General features: G+C 48.3%; 1 protein-coding gene across 6 annotated transcripts in view; it reads right to left on the reverse strand.

Moving 5' to 3' along the window:
• ELMO3 (engulfment and cell motility 3) overlaps positions 1 to 23,997 on the reverse strand; it is a 185,254-nt gene that overhangs the window by 110,205 nt on the left and 51,052 nt on the right. For all 6 annotated transcript variants that reach the window (XM_085638688.1, XM_085638689.1, XM_085638690.1 and 3 more), the window contains one exon: positions 17,397 to 17,566. In XM_085638688.1, the coding sequence (XP_085494814.1) occupies positions 17,397 to 17,566 (170 nt within the window). The remainder of the gene's footprint in view (positions 1 to 17,396; positions 17,567 to 23,997) is intronic.

The following is a 23,997-nucleotide window of genomic DNA, read 5'->3' on the forward strand; positions in this document are numbered from 1 at the left end:
CTCTACCTCCGATTCGACGACGTCGGGCAGTCTCTGCACGATGTCGACTTCGGGCGGCTCCGGTCCGATGGCGCTCTCGACTCCGATGACGTCGGCCGGCCTGGCCTCGATGTCGACTTCCGGCGACTCCGGGGTGCGATCCTCACCCCCGACCTCCGGTGCTCCTCCTCTCAGGTTCCGGGCGACTCCGGAGTGCGATCCTCACTCCCGACCTCCGGTTCACCTCTACCTCGGTCTCCGACGACTCCGGAGGGCGGACTTCACTCCTCCGATGACGCCGCTCGCTCGACCTCGGTTCACTTCCTCCTCGACCTCTGGTATTCCTCTCGACCCCCGTCGGCGCCCTCTCACGACCTCAGGCGGCTCCGGGTACGACGTCTGCTACTTCAGTCAGCGCCGCTTCTCAACCTCGGGCTCCAGGTCTTCAGGCTACTCGACGCCGGGCTCCAGGGAAACCAGTTCTCAGGTCAGAATCTTGCTGTTTTCTTGGTTCTAAGGCCTGTTCCTGCTGTCCAGGTCCTTAGGATGGTTTTCTTCTGTCTTCTTCCCACACAGGGCTATAGGCTGGGATCCATCAGTAGGGACAAGTATCAAGGGTGGGTTTATGGACCCCACTCCAGGCACAAGTTTCCACCCCTGCTGCTTCACTCCTTCCTCCTTCGCTGTTGTGCTCCTCTCTCTTCACCAGTCAGGTGCCAACTGCCAGCTCCAACTGCCAACACTCTGTCTTAACCTCCCAACATTCTAAACCGCCTCCAACGGTCACAGGGTTCTGGAATCTCCTGGAATGTTCTGGAAGGTGCTGGTAGGTTCCAGTGGATGCTGGTGATGTCACAGGTGGCCACCATTTTGTGCTCCAGGCCCTCAGACAGAAGTTTCAGGGGTAGATAAAATGGCTCCCTGAATCTGTAGCAACACGAAAAAGTCTGGTGGTTCCCAAAAAGGAAAAATTCAAACAGGGTTTGAGGCAAAAGTGGGACAAAATAAATAATGATGAGGAGGGACCACCCAAAGGGCTGACAGGTCTAACAGTAATAATGTCAAAAGCCACATCATCCAGGCCCCATTATGCGGTTTCATTTTAAATTAAGAACAACAAAAATTAAAACCACACCCACAAGGCAACCCACAATCAAAAATAGCAGCACGTGCTCCCCAAGAGGGGGGATCCCAACTATACACAGAAGTGTGAGGAGGGGGAAGAGAACAAAGCGAGGACTGGGGGAACCCAATGCCCGGCAACGGGGGAATGAGTCGGCTAAGGGGATGGGGCTGGCGAGGCATCAGGCAGCAGCGGTGGTGCGCAGATACCCCCTCGGTAGGCGTTCCAGGGGCCCCATACTTTCACCCATGTCCCAGGCTTACCCCTCGCCACATACACCACCTTTTCGCGAAACATGCACCAGTCCATGTGTTCTTTCCAGGCCGAGACCGCCGGGGGCCTCTGGGATCCCCACAGTTGAGCAATATCACGCTTGGCTATCATATATCCCAGAGTCACCCACCACGTCTGCGGCGCCGAGTAATCAGTCGGTTCCCACACATTCAACAGGCATCTCCTCGCTTCAGGCAACAGCGCCACATGCGTAACCAGTCGCAGCACCTCATGTACACCACGCCAGAACCCCTCTACCTCCGGGCACTCCCACAAAATATGCATAAAGGTCCCCAAAGCACCACACCCACGCTTACACAACCCATCTCCAGCATAGCCCATACGCAGAAGCTTTGGCCCCGTCATGTAGACCCGGTGGAGTATCTTGAGCTGGACGAAGCGAAGGCGAGCCGGTATGGCCACCTACTTCGGGGAGGCCACCGCGGAGGTCCAGTCCTCGTCGTCCAACTCCAGCCCGTCGGCAACCCAAGCCGCACGAAGGGCAGTCAACAGGCCCGAGCGGTCGTTTATGAGCTTTTTGTATATAAGTGAGATCGTGCTGTCCGGGACGTGCCCATCCAGCATTCTATCCTCCAGGGGGGAATATTCCGGGATGGAGGCAACGTCCGAGAAGACGGAGCCCAGCGCATGACGGACCTGCAAATACCGAAAGTATTCACTGCCCTGCAACTGAAATTCCGTCTGCAGCATATCGAACGTTTTAAATCCTCCCCTCGTCCAAAGATCCCCCACTTAACTGATACCTATTATGTCCCACTTCTCGAAGCCTTTAGAGGTCCACAGGGAACCTAACCGCTCAGACGCGTATAATGGTGATGCCCGGGTCAAACGGTCCTTCCACCCCATAGCTGCATTGGCCGCGTGCCAGACTTGCACCATGACACGCGTGGGGCCCGTCAGACGAGCGTCGGGCGCGCTAGAGTAGAGCGCTCGATTGTAGTCGCCACCTGGCAGGAGCATCTTGTCCATTTCAAATGCCGGGTTTAAGGCGGGCCCGTAGAGGCCATGGTTAATGGCAGCGAGCTGGGAGGCCCAATAGTACCGTTTAATATCCGGGAGGGCAATCCCCCCGTCAAACCATGGGAGCGTCAGCTTAGCCAGAGCAATGCGCGGCCTCCCGTCCCAGAACAGGCGGCGTTGCAGACTCTCCACCTCACGGAAGTAGCGCGCCGGGACCAAGTCCATAGTGTTCTGCAAAGCGTACAGAAAACGCGGCAGAGACATCATCTTGAACAATGCCGCCCGGCCGAGCGGCGAAAGCGGCAGGCGCCGCCAGCGTGCGACATCTACCCGCAGACGCTGGAGGGGGGGAAGCAGATTCCGTTCATACCGGGCCTCCGGGTCCAGAGTAATGAAGACACCCAGGTACCGAAATCCCTGCGGGCGATCTGGATCGGACAGCCCCGCGGGAGAATAGGAGCCTCCCCAGAGAGAACATACACACACGATTTAGCCCAGTTGATGACGAGACCAGAGTTAAGACCAAACGAGTGTAAAACATCAACTAGCACTATAAGTGATTTACGTGGGGAGGCTAGGTACAGAAGGATGTCATCAGCGTATAGGGATACGCGGTCCTCATACTCGGGGGTCCAACGGAGACCACGGATGGAAGGCTCCCACCGCAGCCACTCCGCCAGGGGCTCCAAGGCAAGCGCAAAAAGAAGCGGCGACAAGGGACAGCCCTGTCGCGTGCCCCGGCCCAGCTCAAACGGGGCCGATACTCTTCCGTTCACGACCACCTGCGCCAATGGGCCCGCATACAACAATTTGACCCAACTGATGAATCCTGGGCCAAATCCAAACTTCGCAAGCATCGCCCAGATGTATGGCCACTCAAGCGTGTCAAACGCCATGGTGGCGTCTAAGGACGCCAAAATGGCCGGTTCCCGTATAAATGGGACGCGCGCAAGCACCCCATGCAAACGCCGCAGATTAAGGGCTGTATTGCGATGGGGAATAAAGCCAGACTGGTCCTGATGAACCAGATCTCCCACCACACCGACCAGCCGATTGGCGAGTACCTTAGCGAGAATTTTGGGCTCCGCATTCAGTAATGAGATAGGCCGATAAGAAGTAACCCGATCCCGAGGTCTCCCTTCCTTGTGGATCACCACGATTGTAGCCAGACGCTGGTCAAGCGGGAGGGAGCCCAGCGAGTGGGCCGCGAGGAACATTGCGCGGAGGTGAGGCGCCAATGTATCCGGTCGCAACTTATACAGCTCGATAGGGATACCGTTCGGGCCCATGGCCTTGCCAGAAGCGACCGAGCGTATGGCGAGGGCGATTTCGTCGGAGGTGGGAGCGGCGTCCAGCGACACCCTGTCCTCCCGGACAGGGAAGGCAGCGCGATATCCCTGAGCAGGGCACGGGAATCCTCTTCCGAGCAAGAAGAGACCGGGGAATACACCTCGCGGAAATACTCCGCGAAACAGGAGACAATTTCTTCTGGCTCAGTTACACAAACACCATTCGTTTTCTCAATCAGCGGGACCACACGATTCGCTCTCTCCTTTTTATCCAACCACGCTATCAGTTTACCAGCCTTATCACCCACATCATACAGTCGCCCCTGTTGCTCTCTACTAAGGCCCCTGGCCGCCTCCGTAACGAGGGCCCTATAAGCCGCCTGTTTGAGCTGGAGGACATGTAGTGCAGCATCCGTCACCCCATCTTCTAGATTACCCTCCAGCTCAGCTATTTCAGCCTCCACCCGGGTCACCTCCTCCCGCTCGCGCCTCCGGGCGTGGGAAATAAGGGATAGGGCCTCCCCTCTAAGTACTGTTTTGAAGGCCTCCCACAGGGAGATAGCTGAAGGCACTGACCCCACATTCTCCTCAAAATAGTGCTGGAGGGATTTAATCAAGTCAGCGCGAATGGTGGGGTCGCGCAGGTACCAGGAATTGATTGGGACCACCCTGCTCTCAGCCCTCGGAAAGACATCAAAATGCAACAATAGCGGGGAGTGGTCCGAGATACCCCGTGCCAAATGGCGCACCTCCCCCACCCTCCCGACATGGGCCGCCGGGACAAGGACATAATCAAGCCGTGAGAGACTACCATGGGCCCCCGAGTGGAAAGTGTATTGCAGCTGCGTGGGATGTTTTAAGCGCCAGCAGTCCACCAATCCCAGTGTATCCAAGAGGCCGGATAGCCACGCCTGTGCCCGGGGGAGGTCCCTAGGGGGGTGGCGATCCACAGTCCCAGAAACCACCGCGTTGAAATCCCCCCCCACCACCAGAAGCCCCCCCGGAAGGCCAAGGAGGAGGCGCCCCAGATCTGCAAAGGTGGTCGACTGCAACCCCGGTGGGACGTACACTGACACAAAGACAATCACTTTGCCCTCCATTCTCCCCACCAAGACAGTGTAACGTCCCCGGTCATCGTGGAGCACCTCATCAATTTCTAACGGGATCGAGTTCTTTACCATGATACCCACACCCCTCGAGCCTGACGTGAAGCCCGAGTGGGCCACGAGGCGGTAGCCACGCCGATTCATGGCGCAGAAGGAATTACCAATAAGGTGTGTCTCCTGCAGGAAGACCACATCAGGCGAGAGTCGCTTCAGATACTGTAGGACCACACCTCGTTTGATCCTGTCCCCCAGTCCATTGACGTTCCAAGACAACAAAGTTAATTCCCTACCCCCCATCATACACAGAAACCATCATTCGTCCCCCCGAGAGCACAGTAGAACCAACACAAAAAAAAAAGGGGTTGCCTTGTGATAATAACTAACAATACCCCATCCCTGCCCACCCACCCCAACAAAACTCCCCCCTCCCTGCACCCCTGCATGAGCCCAGACAGCCCCCCCAACGTGCAGTGTGCCTGTCGCCCCATAGATAGTTAAACTAACTAGACCCCCAGAGGAGGAGGGAGAACCCCCAAGAGACCCCACACAACCTCCATAGGAGGGGAACTTAAGCAATCCGACGTATAGTCAAAAGTGGCATCATTTTTGTCCCGAGCGAGGCCTAATATTAGTCCCTCAGTCTTGATCAGGCAAGCTCTCTCCCCCGGCCGCTCCCCCCCCGCCACCCCGATCCGATCTCCAGACAGAGTATCCAGCCAGTCCCCGGCCGCTTCGGGACGATCAAAAAAGTGTGTGCGACCTTCCACCTCCACTCGCAGCTTAGCTGGGAAAAGCATGGCGTATTTGAGATTTAGGTCCCGAAGACGGCGCTTGACATCAAGGAAGCTCAGTCTCTGCTTCTGGACCGCAGGGGTGAAATCAGGATAGAAATTAATGTCCATATTGTCAAGTCTAATCGGTCCCTGTAGTCTGGAGGATTGCAGGATAGCGTCTCTGTCCCGAAAATTAAAAATCCGGGCGATGAGAGGTCTCGGAGCGGCTCCGACCTTAGGCCTTCCCCCGGGAACCCTGCGGGCCCTCTCCACAGCAAAGAATTTACTCAGCCCCCGTGGCTGGAGATGGGTAACAATCAGGTCTTCCACGAAAAGGTCCGCCGCCGCTTCCTCACGTCCCTCAGGCACCCCGATGATACGGATGTTGTTCCTCCGGGCCCGACTTTCGGAGTCCTCCAGGCGACGATCCATCAGCGCACTCGCCCGAGCAAGCCGGCGCACCTCCGTTTGCAGGGCCGCCACATCTGTCGTAAGGCCCGATGCGGTGTGGGCCAAAGAATCGACTCGGTCGTTGGTCTCGGAGAGATCGGCCCTTATCAGGCCAACATCTACGAGGACCGAGTCGATCTTCTGCGCCAGTGTGTCAAAACGCTGGCCCACAGAGGCCTTCATCTCGGCGATGGCGCCCATGACATCCCGCAGAGTCAGATCCGTGGGCAGATCGGGGGCATCAGTAGGGCCCTCAGGGGACCCGCGTGGCACCTCAGGAGATCCCTTCTGGAGGGTATAGCGATCCATGCTGTTGGACTGATGGGCTGCGCCACGCCGGGTCGATTTTACCTTTGCCCGATCGCCATCGTGTTTCGTGGCCATGGTCCCAGTCTCCCGATCGCACCAGCCACGTCGTGAAGGGCGGGCAAGCCGGTCCACGGGCTCCGGGGGGGTGCCACCCCAGATCTGCGGGGCGGATCACAGCCGGCGGGCAGGCAGGGTCCCCCAGCGAGGCCACACCAACACACAAAGCCCCGCGACCCAACCTCGCATAGACAGCAAGGAGGGTGCGAAAGCGAAAGTGCGGGTTACGCGAGCCACCAAGCCCCGTCCGCCGCTGTTATTCACTTCGTCACTGGATCGCCCCACAACGCAAATCCGGGGTTCGGCTAGGAGAAGGCCGCAAACCTCAATCGGTGCTAAAGTCGGTGTCCGAGGTCCGATTTGGAAGCGGAAAACGGGCGCCACCTCAGCTCGGGCTCACCAACACAGTCCCCTCATCTGGGACAGGATATGTTCAGGATAGTCATAGGAGGTCGCGGAGGTCCTCGGGAGCCTCGCACCTACGCGGCCATCTTGGTTGCGCGCTAGGCTCCTACCTCGGCTACAATTTATTAAGCCTTTTAACATTATTTGCCTGCAAGAGAAATAAATAAATAAATTAAATAAATTAAATAAATGGGAAGTCCAGAATATATTTTTCTTGAGGGGTACAAGACCATCTTCTGTCCTGCGGAGGGTTCCAGTGTGGGCAGAGCGGGGGGGCTCATTATTTTTGTAGCCCTTGAGTAGTGTAGTTCCATGCAGATCATGAAGTGGGACTCCCAGGTGTTCCAGGGCCTAAATTTACGCTCTGGGAGAGCTCTGCCTATGGTAGTAATTAATTTCTATAACGCAAAGAGGGGGCCACGCGGGTCATCACATTTTACAGCCTTAAGTGGTGCCTTAGATTAAATAAAAGGGGAGGGCCTTGGCCATGAGAATTTTATCCTGGCAGGGGATTTTAACTGCCATATGTGCCCAAACTTCTTACACTCATCACCTAGCACACCACCTTGCTCGATTTCAGGGGACTTGCACATGGAGCATATCATAGAACGTGAGGAGATAAATAGTTTCCTGCACAACTTAGTTTTCACTCTAGACAAGCTGATTAACTGGCCTAATTCCCAAATCCCTTCGACATATAAGGGAAGGGGATCCGCCACGATCAGTGATTTCATTTTTGTATCAGCTTGCACAGGTTGGCCACCTGCTTCCCTAAAAATTTCACATAGCCCCGACAGTGACCACAACCCTTTGTCCCTGTCTTTGGAAGGGGTAGAGAACCATTTGAAGGGCTCTTGCAAGCCCCGGGATCTTTATCCCCAACGGACCAGGGGAGGCATTTACTCTGGCAGCAAATAGATACAAAGGCTTTTAATCACAGACTTTATGCAGACTGCCAGCAGGTGTTACTTACATGCTTGGGCCCTTTAGCGCTTAGCGTAGAGGTTTCAAGAGCTTTTACCTCCATCACACCGTCGATCTCTGGTCTTTCAACGATTGCTGCAGCCGAGCCCGAAGGTGGAAAAAAAACAATCTGAAGATGGAGTCGATGCCCATGTGCACTACGCTCCAGAGGAGGAGTGATCTACCATACAAAGACTCTTCCAGGACAACAACAAAGTGTAACCATCCGGGCCCACCACCAGATGGCGATCCATGCACTAGTGTGTGAGCTGCAGCCCATATGCCTCGAACAGAGGTTTTACATGCCCTGGGAATAGAGATATTGCACATTGCACTTCCCTCATTGTAGTAAAGTGCTTTCCAAAATCGACTTTGGTGCTAGGGGCCCTCCGAAGTGAGAATCTACACAATTTTTACATATTCAGGACCCCTAAAGTCTCCCCAGGTGTTCCGGGGGTAGGGGTTGTGTAACTATAAGGAGGGCCTATAAAAAAAGTTTCATATGCCCTGATGCTGGAGACATTGCACACTGCAGTTTCCCCAATGTTCATGCCTAGCCCCATAGGATAACATTACAATAGTTTATGAATGCAGAAATACTGATAGGGACCAAAGAAAAATATAATTCAAGGATTTATGAGAATGATATTGATAAATCCAACAATATGCTATTGTTGAATATATCCTAAAGTGTACGGAAAAGAAGTTATAAGCCTTTCTTGTTTGTAAGCTAAAATTCAGCCTGCCTGAAGTCACCTCTGATTGCTCAGAGTTAACAGGATCAGCCAGGCTGCTTTGATGAAGTGATAAGTGTCTCACCCTGAAGAGGCTATCTGTTAGAATGAGCTCTGCTCCACAGGAATGCCAGAGCAGGGAGGAGGGGTCATAAAGCATCAGCTTCAAGGAGGAAGAGGACAGGCAGAAGAGAGCAAGTCCATCTACCCCATCCTCTCGGACCCAGCCAGATAGCAGTCTCAAGGGAGGAATTTGCAGATGCCGTGGGGAGGAGAGCAATGGAAATGAGCCACACTAGAGGTTGGTTTAACTATTTCTTGCTGCTCTGCTGAGATTTCAGACATGTTGAATTTTGGAGGAATAGTACTTTCTGTGAGAAGATTATGCCACACTTTGGAGAACGTGATCATGCTCTGGGGTGTTGCCCTACACCTCATTTAATAGAAGTGCTCTCCTGTTGGACCCTAGAGAACAATGAATAAGTATCATAGAGGGGCAGAGCCTCTCGGATCTGCTGCTTGAAACTAAGAAGAAGGTTTGCAAAGCTGGAAACTTGACTTGCACCATCAGGCCCTGCATTCCGACTGACTGCTTCTGCTGCGTTTTCTGCAACTACAGCCCTTTAGATGTACCTTGCTTCAAGATGATTGAAGAGTGGGCTCTGTGCAAGCTACAGGTTAAGAGAGCTCACCTGCATTAACTCCACCTAGAGTTCCCTGCCTGGAGTGTATCCAGTGTCCAGGTGCATTGTGAGAATTGTGGTCCCAAACTTTCAAGGACCATCTTGGAGCTTTTAGACCCTTGGATTGTGTGTTGGACCCTTTGGACCCTCAAGAGGAACTTCAGGGAGAAGTTCCAGAAGTCTGGAGCAACTTTGGGAAAAAACTCCATAAGGTGACTACATGCTAGAAAGTGTTTATTCTTTACAAATTCGTATCTTTGGTTCCCTACATTGGATTCTTTTAGTTCTGGTGTAATTTTAAAGATAAATATATTTCCTGTTTCTATAAATTGATGTGGGATTTTTGTTGTGTGTTGTGTCTTAATTATTTACTGAATTGGTGCTTTTAAATGCTTTACATACCTATGTCTGAAGTTAAGCCTGCCTGCTCGCAGCCAAGCTACCAAGGGTTGAGCATGGGAATAATTTTCTGAGCCCTAGTCTGCGTTAGTGGCCTTATTGCCAGTGGCAGATGCATATTTACCACTACTAATAATTCACTTTCCAACACACAACCATAATTTAGCTTTACTATTTTGCCAAATACTCTGCACACATCCACGAAGCAGCATATCATTGGAGGTTGAACGTATAAAAACATATTAGTGAAGAAGTTACAGTCGTGTGGTGCCAACTGGCCAAGAATGCATATTGAGGCTCATAATCCAAATTTAATCAATGCCTATTTGTGGACGGGGCAAGAAGGGCAGTTCTCCACTGGGTCCCACCCCATCACTTGTGGTGGTGTGATTGGGGGCTTGCCGCCAAAATGTCGGAGTCAGTCGTACCATAAGGTTTGACCAGCCAGTATCATACTTTTTTCCACTGTGGTGTACTTACTGATGCTCTATATACAATACATTGTTTCTAAAAGATGTACTTTAATGTCAATTTACCTACAAATCCTACGCACAAGATGTTAACTTTAGGGAACTTAAACCTTTGGTACAATTTTCAGAATGGCAACAAGATATAATAGCTGATGAGAAACGTGGACACACTCTGCACTTCCTCAAGCACACAACTAGCCTCACACATTGACAAACTCACTAGGCCTGGTACTTTCATTTAAAATAGAGAGGGACGTTGTACAATTTATTCCATAGTTCAAAGCTCAACACTATTTAAATGCCAGAATCTCAAAACCTCCAATCTCACTTTCATTCTGTCTATTGAACAAAATCACATACACATTTTTCCAGGATTCCCATATTCAGTATTGGCCATTTGTATCCACCAATGGCAGAGAGACAGCTATATGGGTGTCGATGAAAATCAGTCACACACACTATTGAACACTGGTTCAAAAAAGAGCTACCCATACTGAAAAAGAAATAGAAGACTTCTGAAAACCAATGGGAAGATCTAAGAACCTCAAAGACAAACTACTGTGCCTTATTCACATAGAATGCTACTATAAAGCAGTTACATAGCGCAATATATTTACAGCCTGCAAAATTAAGTATAATTTAATTAAGCCAAGCAACATATGACCACAAAATACAGAAAACTACTATTAGACACTATAATCAACAACATTGTCGGGTTCATTCAGACCAAAAATGACAAAACAAGAGTCAATATACTAACAAGTTAGTGACTGCCTCATATGTATAAGCTACACACACTTGGTGACGTTCATTTAATTGTTTTACCGAGTTCACAGCACTGTCACTTAAGGACCTGCCCAAAGCCATTCGCAATATAAAAACATCTGCCGTCCTAATCAGCACCTGCCCAGCAAGCTGTTTGAAAGAACATATAACCATTGCCCCAACACAAACCCCAGTCATCAGCAACTCATTGGCCAAGGAAGCAATCACAAGCAGACACAAAATAATTCAAGTTATGATACTCTTATAGTAACCCAACGAAGAATCAAAAAACTAGTTAACGAAAAACCTTTATCTGACATACCATACAATTGCAAAATGGCAAAAGGGATATTACCCGAAAAATCCAGCTACACCTTTAAAAAGTTACAATTCTTAGTAATTGTCAGGGGGCTTCAGGTTTCGGAGATGAACTACTCTGGTGAGTCTTAAGGAAGAGCTGTTGCCTGCCCAAGATGTAGACTTGAAATTCATCTAGAGACTCCTGCATTAGTCAGCTGTGTATAACCACAAAGACCTTCCATTCTACTGCGTGAACTAGAAAATCACCTAGAGACTGAGCATGCACTATGAAGATGGGCATCGTCAATACGTGCCCCAAAGATACACAAGATACAAGTGGGTAAATACATTTAACAAAGGGTAGAAGTCCAACTGGCAAGCACCACGGATTTCCGTTCTCAACTATGCCATTTAATGACTACATGCACCTCCCCACGACATTGTGTAGTCTTACAATATTTGTTTGCAAATGATTTTGGGCAATTGAAATATCCATTTTAAAAAGAACAGGCATTCGCTCAATGAGCATATTGGTCGCGGCACTAGACAGGGGTGTCCTCTGTCGCCCTATTTGTTCGCTCTGGCGATGGAGCCCCTGGCGGCGTGGGTGCGGGTTGACGCGCAAGTATCGGGGTTCGAGTGGGCGGATGGCCTGTCAGATCGTATTGCCCTCTACGCCGACGATGTGTTATTCTTTCTTACGGCCCGCGGTTGCTACGCATTATGCAGGTGTTTGGGGAGACTACGGGCTTGCGTATGAATGAGCGTAAATCTACTATTTGGGTTCTGGGGAGCGGGGCGGGTCCGGGTGCATTGTGTAGTCTTACAATATTTGTTTGCAAATGATTTTGGGCAATTGAAATATCCATTTTAAAAAGAACAGGCATTCGCTCAATGAGCAAACCATACAAATCTGATTGAATTGTCAAGGCCTGGAACTTATTGCTACTGTTGAATTCCCAAACTTCAAAATGCAATTTCTTCAACTGAGAAATAAACCATCCGAAGGTATGACTGACCATAATGCAAGCTTGGTCAGTGCTGTGCGCGAGCGAAATTCTGATTGGTTGATAGATGTCAGTAAACATTCGAATCGGTCGAAATCAGGAAGTGTCGGCAGCCATTTTGTCTGTCGCACTGAAAAGGAAAGGTGGAAAAAAGGTGGAAAACGTGAAAAGGGGGCAGGGAAGAGAGTTCCTGACCCCCTAGCGTTTGTCAGGGGTCACAGAAGGACCCCCAAGGGTGAAAAAAACATTTTATTATATGTCGTGCGAGTTATAGTTATCTGAACTATAACGGGGGAATTTCATTGTTTTTTTACGAGTGAAATGTCCACCTAACTATAACCTGTGTGAAACCTATGGTTTTTTAAGTGAATATATATATATATATATATATATATATATATATATATATATATATATATATATATACACACATATATATATACACACACTCTCCAGGTGCTTCAGTAGACGAGGGGTGAAACCTGCCTGTGTTCCACAACTCAAAAACAATCCATTCCTCTCCTACTTGACTCTACTCTACACGGACATTACTGCATCTGTGAGAGTGGCGGGCTCTGTCTCCGCTGTCTTCCCTATTGGTCGCGGCACTAGACAGGGGTGTCCTCTGTCGCCCTATTTGTTCGCTCTGGCGATGGAGCCCCTGGCGGCGTGGGTGCGGGTTGACGCGCAAGTATCGGGGTTCGAGTGGGCGGATGGCCTGTCAGATCGTATTGCCCTCTACGCCGACGATGTGTTATTCTTTCTTACACAACTAGATAGGACTGGCCCGCGGTTGCTACGCATTATGCAGGTGTTTGGGGAGACTACGGGCTTGCGTATGAATGAGCGTAAATCTACTATTTGGGTTCTGGGGAGCGGGGCGGGTCCGGGTGCTTGGGCGTCTGCGGTTCAGGTGGCGAGTGGAGGGTTGAAATACTTGGGAGTACTCCTGTCCAACGTTACGTTGACCTCGTGGGAAGGGAATCTGGTGCCTGTGTGGAACAGGGTGCGAGAGGATGTTCGTGCCTGGTCTCACATGCCCCTCTCCATATATGGCCGCTCGGCCATCTTCAAAATGGTTGCCCTGCCTCGGATGCTCTACCAACTGCAGAATCATCCATATCCTATTCCCGGGGGTTGGTTCCGCCAAGTCAGCGCACTACTGGGTCAGTTCCTTTGGGGTGGAGGGGTAGTGCGGGTGGCGCTGCGTACATGTTTTAAGTCTACATTTTGTGGGGGACTTGCCACCTCAGATATTCTCTCCTACTATATGGCATCCCACCTGCTGGTCCTGAATGAATGGTGGTATGGCGACAGGTCGGATCCGGCATATAGCCTTGAAAGCCGCCTAATGGGGGATCACTCGCTATATACCCTCCTCTATTCCGCTCCGCTGCGACGGCTACTACCTAGTGTGACGCAACTGGTCTTTCAGATTTGGAGGCAGGCGCTGCGGAAGATGGGTTGGTGGAATCGCCTCACAGGGGAGACTCCGCTCTGGAGAAACGGGGGTCTGCCGCAGCTGGCGGCCCTCCCCGGATTTCGGGACTGGGATGCGATAGTGATTTCCACCCTGGGTGACGTTATGAGGGGGCCCATTCTGAAATCCTTCCAGGAGCTTCAGAAGGACTTTCATATGCCGCGTACCCAAATCTTTAAATACTTGCAGTTCCGGCATGCTCTTTCCCCCAGTCTGGTGGGTCTTGAGGAGTTGGACGATTTTAGTCCAATTGAGGCGAAGGTGTTCATGGGGGACCTACGAGACCACAAGATTTCGAGAATATATCAGTCCCTGGTAACTCACTGCTCCCCGTCGTTGCAGCATCTCCGTGAGGTTTGGGAGGGGGATGTGGGTCAGCTGGAGGAGGAGGACTGGACGGAGGCTCTGGACTCGCCGCGCGGGGCGGCTGTCGCTGTGAGTCTTCGGCTCATCCAGTTTAAGTATCTGCACAGAGTCTATTTCACTAGAGTTAGGTTGTATAAGGCGGGCCTGGTGGCCTCTCCGCATTGCCTCCGTTGCCTGAATGCAGAGGGGACGCTGCTACACACGATATGGGACTGCCCTGTGTTAACTAGGTTCTGGCGGGGGGTCTTGACCTGTCTGTCAGAGGTGCTGGGTTGGCATCTCCCACAGTCCCCCAAACTGGTGCTCTTGCATGTGATGGAGGATATAGGGGGCAATGTCTATAAGCGCCATCTGATGCTCCTGGGTTTTACTCTAGCCAAGCGAGATATAGCGAGGGCGTGGAAGGCGACAGCCGCACCTTCACTATCTGTCTGGAAGACCGGTCTCGATTTTTGTATGGGACTGGAGGCCCCCATCTATGTGGCACGGGGCTGCCCCCTTAAACATTATAAAATATGGAAGCGCTGGGCGGACTAAAGGGGACTGGACTTAGAGCCCATATTGGAGGAATAGTTGGGTGGGTAGTGGACCATCTCCCTCTAGCTTTAAAGAGGCATGGCACACTGGAGTACCAGGCACAGCCGGGTCTGGGGGGTATGGGTCATGGACGGAACAGAATAGTAGTCGTGCATAGATCTGCTGCCTTGACTGGATGGACAGTGCGATGGGTGGGGGAGTGGGGTGGGGGGTGGTGTTATGTTTTTTTCAGGGAGGGGACTGCTTTGGTTCTGCATGTCTCTTTTGTAGTCTGTATACGATACTTCATGAGAAAAATGTCAAAACTGGTATGTTGTCTTTTGATATGGTTGAAGTCTCTGGGTTACAGAGCTTCGCTGGATGTGTCTGACGAATAAAATTTGTTTACAAAAAAAAAAACCAATCCATTCAAATTATTTATTTCTACAGACGGATTTCGCAATAAAATCATTATACATCAAGCACAATGTATTGTCCATTTAAATTTCCGAACGTTGTTCCTATTGGTGGGGCTGTAACCAATAGGAGGGCGGCAACAGTTACTACTCAGTTCTTATGGTTTCAAGTGTGAAACTACTGCGATAGCATTAATGATGTAGATGGTTTATAAATGGGCCTCAATGCCTCATAATGTATCTTCCCTCGATGTATCATTCAATGCTTCTCACAGTTCCTGAATTGGAATTACAGCCACATCTCATTGCCAGTCTCGCCCTGTCACCTCACACTGGCAGCCACTCCCTTCCAACCTCCCCAAGCTGAACCACTGTTCGTGTGTCCTTCGCCTGCCGCTAGTTTTTACATGCAAAGTCACTGCAGGTATCCCTCATATGGCTGGGCTGGGCACCTTAGACTTGTATAATCCACGGCTTCCATTGTCGATGGGCTCTGGCAGTGTCGGTTCTGGCATGCCAAAATAGACTTGTTTCCACAATTCCAGCCAGGCGGCCGAAAACAAGACGAGTGCTTCCGTAGACAAGGATGAAACCCGCCTCTGTTCCACAACAACTCAAGAACAATCCAGAGCACACTCAGGGTCATTAATATGATTTATTTCTGCAGGCGTGTTTCACTGTGGTACCGTCTGTACAATAAAATCATTATACAACAAGCACAGTGTATGTTCTATTTGAATATCCACATGTTGTTCTTATTGGTGGGGCTGCAACCAATAGGAGTACGGCAACAGTTACTACTTAGTTCTTGTGGCCCTAAGCGTAAAACCACTGCATTAGCATTAACGATGTAGATTATTTATAAATGGGCCTCAATGCCCCATAATGCATCTTCCCTTGAGGGGCAATCAATGCTTCTCACGGTTCCCACATTGGAATTACAGCTGCATCTCATTGCCAGTCTCGCCCTGTCAACTCACACGGGCAGCCACTACCTTCGATCCTCATCAAGCTGAACCAATAAATATATATTTGTCTACATATGAAGACGCACTCTGCAACAGATGAATCCTGCTAAATTCTTTTTTATAAAGTAAAACCGGCATTTGCATCCAGATTGCTTTAATGACTTGCGCGTTTCGGAGCACCTGCTCCTTGATCACAGGCTACTCATGCAACTTCGCAGAAATGGTGAAAGAAACAACTCATCTGCATGCTAATTAATTTGATAGCCATCCGGTGGGCCTCTTTAAGTGAGTTAGGATGTTAATGCATGCTGGGAATTGTGGTACCATTCATTCAATTCTTACCCTTCAGTGGGTTCTGCCCCGTAACATATTATTTATTGTATTGTACTTAGTCCTCCAGATGCAACATGGCGGGATAATTTTTATTTTCTCCACTTATCTGTTTTGCTAGCAGATTCAGATGGTTCTAAACTTTTGCAGCCCCGCACTTCATTTCCGTGGTAGTGCAGTCTACCCAGCCTTGGACAGCCGGAATAGTTTACTTCACGATTTGTCCAAAGACGAAGATTCACTCTGCAACAGATGAATTCTGCTGAATTCTTTATTATTTATTATTAAGTAAAACCAGTATTTGCATCCAGATTGCTTTAATGCCTTACGCGTTTTGGAGATCCTGCTCGTTGATCACCGGCTATTCATGCAACTTCGCAGAAATGGTGATCATCTGCATGCTATATATATTTACTTCATTTTAAGACATGTAATCCAATTCTAAATGCTGTACTTAAAACAATAATCCTTCTTTGAGAGAATCTCAATAGAAATCACAACCAGACAATCATTAACAATCGCAAAATCACAGCGAGTTCCCCTTCAACAAAACCCTAATCAGTGGTGGACTCCAGAAACAGAAAACCAACTTAAGGAAACTGAATGACAGAAAAACACAAGGGTTGGTTGAATGATTTTCCTTCCACTATGATGAACATCCAACTGTGAAATATATGAAAGTAGAGGGGCTGAGATGAGACCAATGTAGAGTATGGAACTGGCCATGTAATTAATCCAGTGAGTCCTTCATGTGGGGGTGCGAAGGCATCGAGTATGCTCATATGAACCTTATACTGGAGCAACCAATAGCCAATGGATGCTAGCAAGTGTAAAGAAAGGGAACTGATTGTAGCTAGAGTACTTTCAGGTACCACAGACTTGATTCACTGGAATACAAGAATTTAAACCATCAGACATGGTAAACACCGATAGGCGAAGGATAGGGAACTGGAGACTATTGTGTATATTGTGAGGGACCACAGTCATTGCCAAACAACAGACTATGAGAGCCATTAATACAAAGCAGTGATGTGCAAATCTCAGGAAGAAGCCAAAGGGCAGAAAGGAAGGAAGGAATATGGCACAGGTTATACATGGAACTGGGGGAGGTCATATGTACATTGCCAAATGCCCTGAAATACTGTTGAGGTTTTATAGGGGTCAGTGCTTGCAAGGGTAGCTGGAGAATACAAATAACTTGAAAAAGGAGTGCTTAAGGGGGGACAATGAAAGACTGAAGCACAAAAGGCATACTCATTTCCTTCTTCCACAGTCTGGAATAGGATTCGGAGTCCATCCCTGCTGATGAACTCCTGAGCGAATGTGATGTCAGAGGATAGGCTGGCGAGCTTCTTCAGAGAGTCAGACTTCACATCTTGGTTATTGCTCTGAGCCCCGCTTAAGAGTCTCAGAGCCTCTTGATCCTGCCAGGAAGAAGGGAGATTAGATCAGGTGAAGAAATTGGTAACTGCGAACTGCAACCAATGTGATTATAAAGAAGCAAGAGAGAACCATGACAGAAAATCACATATTTAGAGAAAAAAGGTGCATTAGATGAAACCACATACCTAAAGCTAAAGCGGGTCAAACACCTAGTGCAAGGAAGGCCAGAGTGATCACACATCTAAAGGGAGGAGAAATTAGACTACATAAATGAAATACCCAGAGCAACAGAAAATCAAACCAAAACAGCTGAATGCCCAGGGAGAGGAACATTAGTCAACAATAAGGTGCAGGGCTTGAAATAATCAGTCCAGAAACTGCAGACACCCAGGAAAAATTTAATCAGTCCAGAATGATTAAAGGAGGGCAGAGTGGTACCATATGTTCAATTAGTTACGCAGAGAAAATGCAATTCATATTATGACTATTAGTCAACAAATAAAATAAAGGAAGTAGGAAATAGTGAGCAGGTGAAGGGAAGTGAGCAAGCAAGTTATGGAGGGGTGAAGTAATCAAGAGTGCAGGAGTGTGAAGTTTAGTTTGTGTAGGGTAAAGCAGATGCAAATGCTTAAACAGTGTAGGATTACATGAAAACTAGAAACTAGACAAAGAGCAAGAGACCAGAAACAGGAAATGAGATAGCAGTAGAGGAACGAAGAGAACAAGTGAGTATGGAAAAATGCCAATTTAAGAGGAAGCAGGAGAGAATGAAAGATAGTGGAAGAGAGGCTATTAGTATGAATCAGAAGAAAAAAAGGGTAGCATTAGACACCAAAACGCAATTGTATGAAAAAAAGGAAGAAAATGAATGAATAAAGAATGGCAAGAACATGAAATAAGAAATAGGTTACTTACCTGTAATTGCAATTATCCAGTATTGGTATCTTTCATAGATTAACATACCTGAATCATTCCCAGGCGTGGAAGTGGGAGTCCCACTGTACATACAATAAAGCAGTATATAGTAAATTCCATAGGCTATCATGGAGGTAACTATGTATTCAATAGCCTATCAACCTCCTTTTATGAAAAAGGACCAAACTCATCACACGAACAATCAGCAACCAGCACCCTCTAGAACCTTCGGAAGAGAGGCTGAATCCCTCAGATTTTCCAGCACAAGTGTAGATAGAAGTACTGTAATGCCAGAGGAGCCTCTCCGGGGAGGATGGTGGGTTGCATGTGAATCTATGAAAGATACCAATACTGAATAACTGCAATTACAGGGAAGTAACTTATTTCTTATCCAGTATTGGGGTATCTTTCATAGATTCACATGCCTGAATCAGATTAGTGAGCAGTTCTGTATATCTCTCTCTCTCTCTCTAAATATAAATATATAAATATATATATATATATATATATATATATATATATATATATATATATATATATATATATATATATATATATATATATATATGCACACATCATTCTAGTAGGCACTTAAGTGGACGGTGGGTAGTGCTAAAATATCCTTCAATGTAATGCAAATACCCAAAGTAATGGTGTGCATACTAAACATTGTTATATCACATAAATCAATGATATGACTTAAGGAAACCACAAACAGATATATACATATATAGTTAATTTGTAACATCATTCATCATTTCCTTTTTTTTTATAAAAAGAATTCCTCTATTTAAAGAGGCTTACCTTATTGAAATAGGTTTCGTAGCACATCCTGTCCCACGGCTGAGTCAGCCCGTTAAAATGACTCCAGGCGGTAATGCTGCATAAACGTGTGCGTTGTTTTCCACGTTGCAGCTCTGCAGATCTTTTCCAGTGATACTCCGGCAAACATAGCAGTTGATGTGGAAACTGCCCGAGTGGAGTGAGCTTTTACAGTCCTTGATAATGGTTAGCCAGCCTTGTCGTGACAAAACTGAATTGTGCTTGCTATCCATCTGGCAATAGTAGCCTTAGAAACTGCAACGCCCTGGCGGCATTGTCCATAGGCTACAAATAGCTAATCTGACTTGCGTATAGCTATAGTCCTTTGTAAGTAGAATTTAAGACATCTTTTGATGTCTAAAGTGTAAAGCGTCCTTTCTGCGGGCGTAGAAGGGTTAGGGAAGAAAGTTCTTAGGATGACCGGTTCATTCAAATGGAACTGAGAGGGAACCTTAGGGATGAATTTAGGATTTGTTCTAAGAATGGCCATTTCATCAGTGAAGCGCAGGAAAGGATGCGCTATCGTAAAAGCTTGTATTTCACTAACCCTCCGCGTTGAGGTGAGTGCCAAAAGAAGAGCAACTTTCCATGTTAAATATTTTATGTCTGCCTTGTGTATGGGCTCAAAGGGTTGCTTTAGCAGTTGTGATAACACTACATTTAACTGCCACTCTGGGGGTGGAGTTCGGATGGGTGGCAAAGTTCGAAACAGCCCTTTCACAAATTGCTTTACGATTCTTGATGAGCATTCAGATGAGCGTCTGTATCTAGATGTAGCAGCGAGGTGAACTTTAACTGAAGAGTGTGCCAATCTAGATTTTGCTAAGGATACCAAATAAGGGAAAACTTCTTCTGAAGCAGAGAGCAAAGGATGTACTACATTACGCCTGCACCATGGACAAAAACGTTTCCATTTCAGTTTGTAGGTCTTATTGGTGCTGTCAGCATGGGATCTAGGAATTATTTCTTTGCATTCCTGTGAAATGGTCAGATTCTTGAATTCGAAGAATTCAAGAGCCACGCATGTAACTGCAGAGTAGCTGGTTCCGGATGACATATTTGGCCCTGGCTCCTGGTCAACAGTGTTGGTGTTGGCAACAGGAGGATGGGTTGAGCTTCCACAACAGGAGAAGTTCCGTGTACCAATGCTGTCTGGGCCACCTGGGGGCTATTAGGAGAAGGCGACAGTGTTCCCATTTCATTTTCGGGAGGACTCCGAGTATCAGAGGAATGGGGGGAAAAGCGTATGCATAGATCCCTGACCAGTGCATTGAAAGAGCATTTCCCCCGAGAGTTTGGGAGAGGGAATCTGCTTGCTAAGAATCGGCATTTGGAATTGACTTGGTTCGCAAACAGGTCCAACGAACTTTCCTCAGACTGCAAATATCCTGTCCAGTTGGGTCTGTTCTAGTTCCCACTCGTGGCAACTGTATTTGGTTCTGCTCAAAGCATCTGCCAAGGTATTCCGGAGGCCTGGAACATGCTCTGCTGTTAGGGATATTTCGTGGAGACAACCAGTTCCATAACTGCTGGACGTCCTGTGAGAGAGATAGGGTCTTGGTGCCTCCCTGCTTCTTGATATAAAACATGCTTGTGGTGTTGTCTGTGCGGATTAATACAGATGATCCCTGTATTTGAGGGATGAAAGCCTGAAGGGAGAGAAAAATGGCTTTCAACTACAAACTGTTTATGTGCATTTGACGTTGAGTAGAGGACCACTTTCCTTGAACCTGCAGGTCCTGCAAGTGTCCTCCCCAACCTTCCATAGAAGCATCTGTTGTTACTACACGCACTTCGGAAGCAAGCTCAGCTTTAACGCACCGAAATATACAGCCCGTTGGTTTCCTGGTCGCACCGACCCGTGGGAGACTACTTTACTTTTAATCCCGACGGCTTTCGATCTTTTTCATATGACATTGCTCATCTGGCCCTGAAGAGTCACAGTTGTTTTACTGTTGACGAAACACGTGTCGGCTGGCGCTCTTTGTATTGATGAAAGACAACGTTTTGAATTAAAAAAACATCTTTCCATTGTTCTTTGAACCCGGTTATCTTTGCTATGATCTAATTTAAATTATATTGTCACGTGTGCACAGGATTTGCTTATAATTGTTCTGGTATGGGCTTTTGCCCACACCTTATACAGGGGTTTTGGGTATTCCCCTGACCTGTTTGCACCGTTAAGCATTGGTTCTTTGTTCTTCTGACTCCATCTGTCCGTTCATCTGCCTTAGCGCCAATTATCCTGTCTCCAAAACCCTCTTTGGTCTATATATGTTGTTACTATGTAGTTTGGAAGCACTGGGAGAAAGGAGAGGCCCTGGGACAGATGTGATTTTTGTGTCCACCACTCGAATGCCTCTTTCATTCGTGGGGTGATAGCTACCACGTCGTCGAAAGATCCTGTGGTTTGAACCCATTGGCATTGAAGTTGTTCTTGGAGAGGCCTCACATGTAAGCGAGCCAGTGGTACTAAGTCGATTGCGGAACGGAGCATTACCAGCAGAGACTTGAATATTCCCACAGAAACTTTCTTTTTTCTAGAAAGTTTGAGTGCCAACGCTTGCAACCGCTGCTGTTTTCCTGGGAGAGAAAGGCTTTGTTCTGAATGGTGTTCAAGTTGGCTCCCAGAAATGTCATAGTCTGGCTTGGGAAGATCGATGATTTATCGAGAGTCCCAGTTTGCGGAACAGGGCTAGACAATCGTCTGTTGCAGCCTTTGCTAGATGAGCTAATGGGGCCTTCAGCAGCAAATTGTCAAAGTACGGGAATACTTGATGACCTTTGTTTCGCAAGGCTGCTGCAATAGGAGCTAGAAAATTCGTAAAAATTTGTGGAACCGATTTGAGGCCAAATGCAAGGACTCAGAAATGATAGTGTGTACCAGCCACTGTAAACCGAAGGAATTTTATGTGCTTTGGATGTATAGGGACATGAAAACACCCGTCCTCTAGATCCAATAAAGTCATAAAGTCTCCGCTGTTAAGGCGCCGCAGGATGTCGGACTTTTGAGGAATTTGTTTAATTTCCTGAGGTCTGAGATAGGTCTCCACTTTCCCAATTTTTTGCGAATAAGGAAGAAGCTGGAGTAGAAACCTTTCCTTCTCTAAGAAAAAGGGACCTTTTCTATTACCCCTTTCTGGAGCATAATCTTTGCTTCCTATTTGAGTAAGTGAAGACGAGGAGGGTGCGATCCCCCGGGTGGGGTACTGTGATGTATTTTGGTAAATTCTAAAGTGTGGCCATAAGAGATGAGATCCAGGATCCACTTGTCTGGCGTGATATTGCGCCACTGGTGGACATGGTAGGAAATCTTCGCACCGGTTAGGAAGAAGGGAAATGTAACTGGTACCCTGTTGTAATCACTGCTTGCAACTGGAGTCACGGGCTTGAGACACTGGCTTCCGTCTGGAGCCTTGTCTAGAGAAACTAGCCATTGTTGGTTGTCAGTAGGATTGTTGTTGGTATCATTGCCAATATTGTGGTTTGTAGGATTGGTAAGTCTGGGCATGCTGGTAGCTTCCTCTGTATGCAGAAAAACCACGGCCTCAAGCTCCCCAGAAGGGCACGTTGAGGTACTGAAGGGTACCTAGCGCTTTGACAGGATCCGTATCTTTCTTAATTGCAATAAGTGCCTCATCTATGTGATTGCCGAATAGGCTATCGCCCTCGTATGCCATGTTAAGAAATTTTGACTGTACTTCAGGGCGGAAGGCTGTTGCTCTTAGCCACCCCTGGTGCCTTAGAACAGCCGCACCGCTAGCTGACGGAAGCTTGTAGTTGCTATATCCATTGCGCAGTCTATAATTTCTGACGCTGCTCTTTCACCTTCTGCAAGTATCTTATTAAACTCCTCCTTTTTTCTTCTGGGATAAGGTCTCTCATTGTCCCCATATCGGACCACATTTGCCGATCATAGCGGCCCAAGATGGCTAAGGCATTAGAAGCTCTGACAGAAATTGCCACCATTGAGGAGAATCTTTTTCCAATGGAGTCAAGGCGGCGACACTCTTTATCCGGTGGAGATGTGATGGAAGTAGATGAGCTTTTTTTTTCTCCTTTGGTCTGCCTGCGAGATCACGGAGTCAGGCTTGCGATGACCCGGGGGGCATGCAGTAGAATCCTCTGGTGCCCTGTATTTTCTATCAAGTCTCGGTAGCACCGGGAGCACAGAAGCTGGTGTCTTCATTACCTTGATACCCTCTTGCCAAATGTAATCAATATTAGGTATTGACCCGCCTGTCTTTCTTGATTGTTCTTTAAAATCGTACAGAAAGCAGTTTGATTGTTTTACAGTTGTGGGCAAGTGTAATCTGGTAGTAGCTCTGCCCATTATAGTGTGGGAAACCTCCAATATCCTACGGAGGGGAGTCTGAAGGACGATGAGGTGGAGGGGATGGTGTTGGTACTATATAATCATCCCATTCATCTGTGGGCGGAGGAGGATCATGGATTTTTCCCTCCTAAGGCTTTTCTTCAGAGATGGTAGGATCCTCTCTGGGAAGCAGAGGAATTATGGGACGTGGCGTCAATCCGGGTGTGGCAGGAGGTGGTGGTGTCAGAGGAGCTACAGACGGAGTGGGGGCACTGTGACGTTGTCCTCTTGAGGAGGAAACCTCCTTTTATAATCTGCCAACATATTTTGTAGGTCCACTATTAGGGTCGGAGGCAGTCGAGCAGGTTGTTGCCTTGGTTGTTCAAAGTATCTGAATGCGCAGTTCCAAATGGGCCCTCT

Source organism: Triturus cristatus, chromosome 12, assembly GCF_964204655.1.
Source record: "Triturus cristatus chromosome 12, aTriCri1.1, whole genome shotgun sequence".
NCBI lineage: Eukaryota > Metazoa > Chordata > Amphibia > Caudata > Salamandridae > Triturus > Triturus cristatus.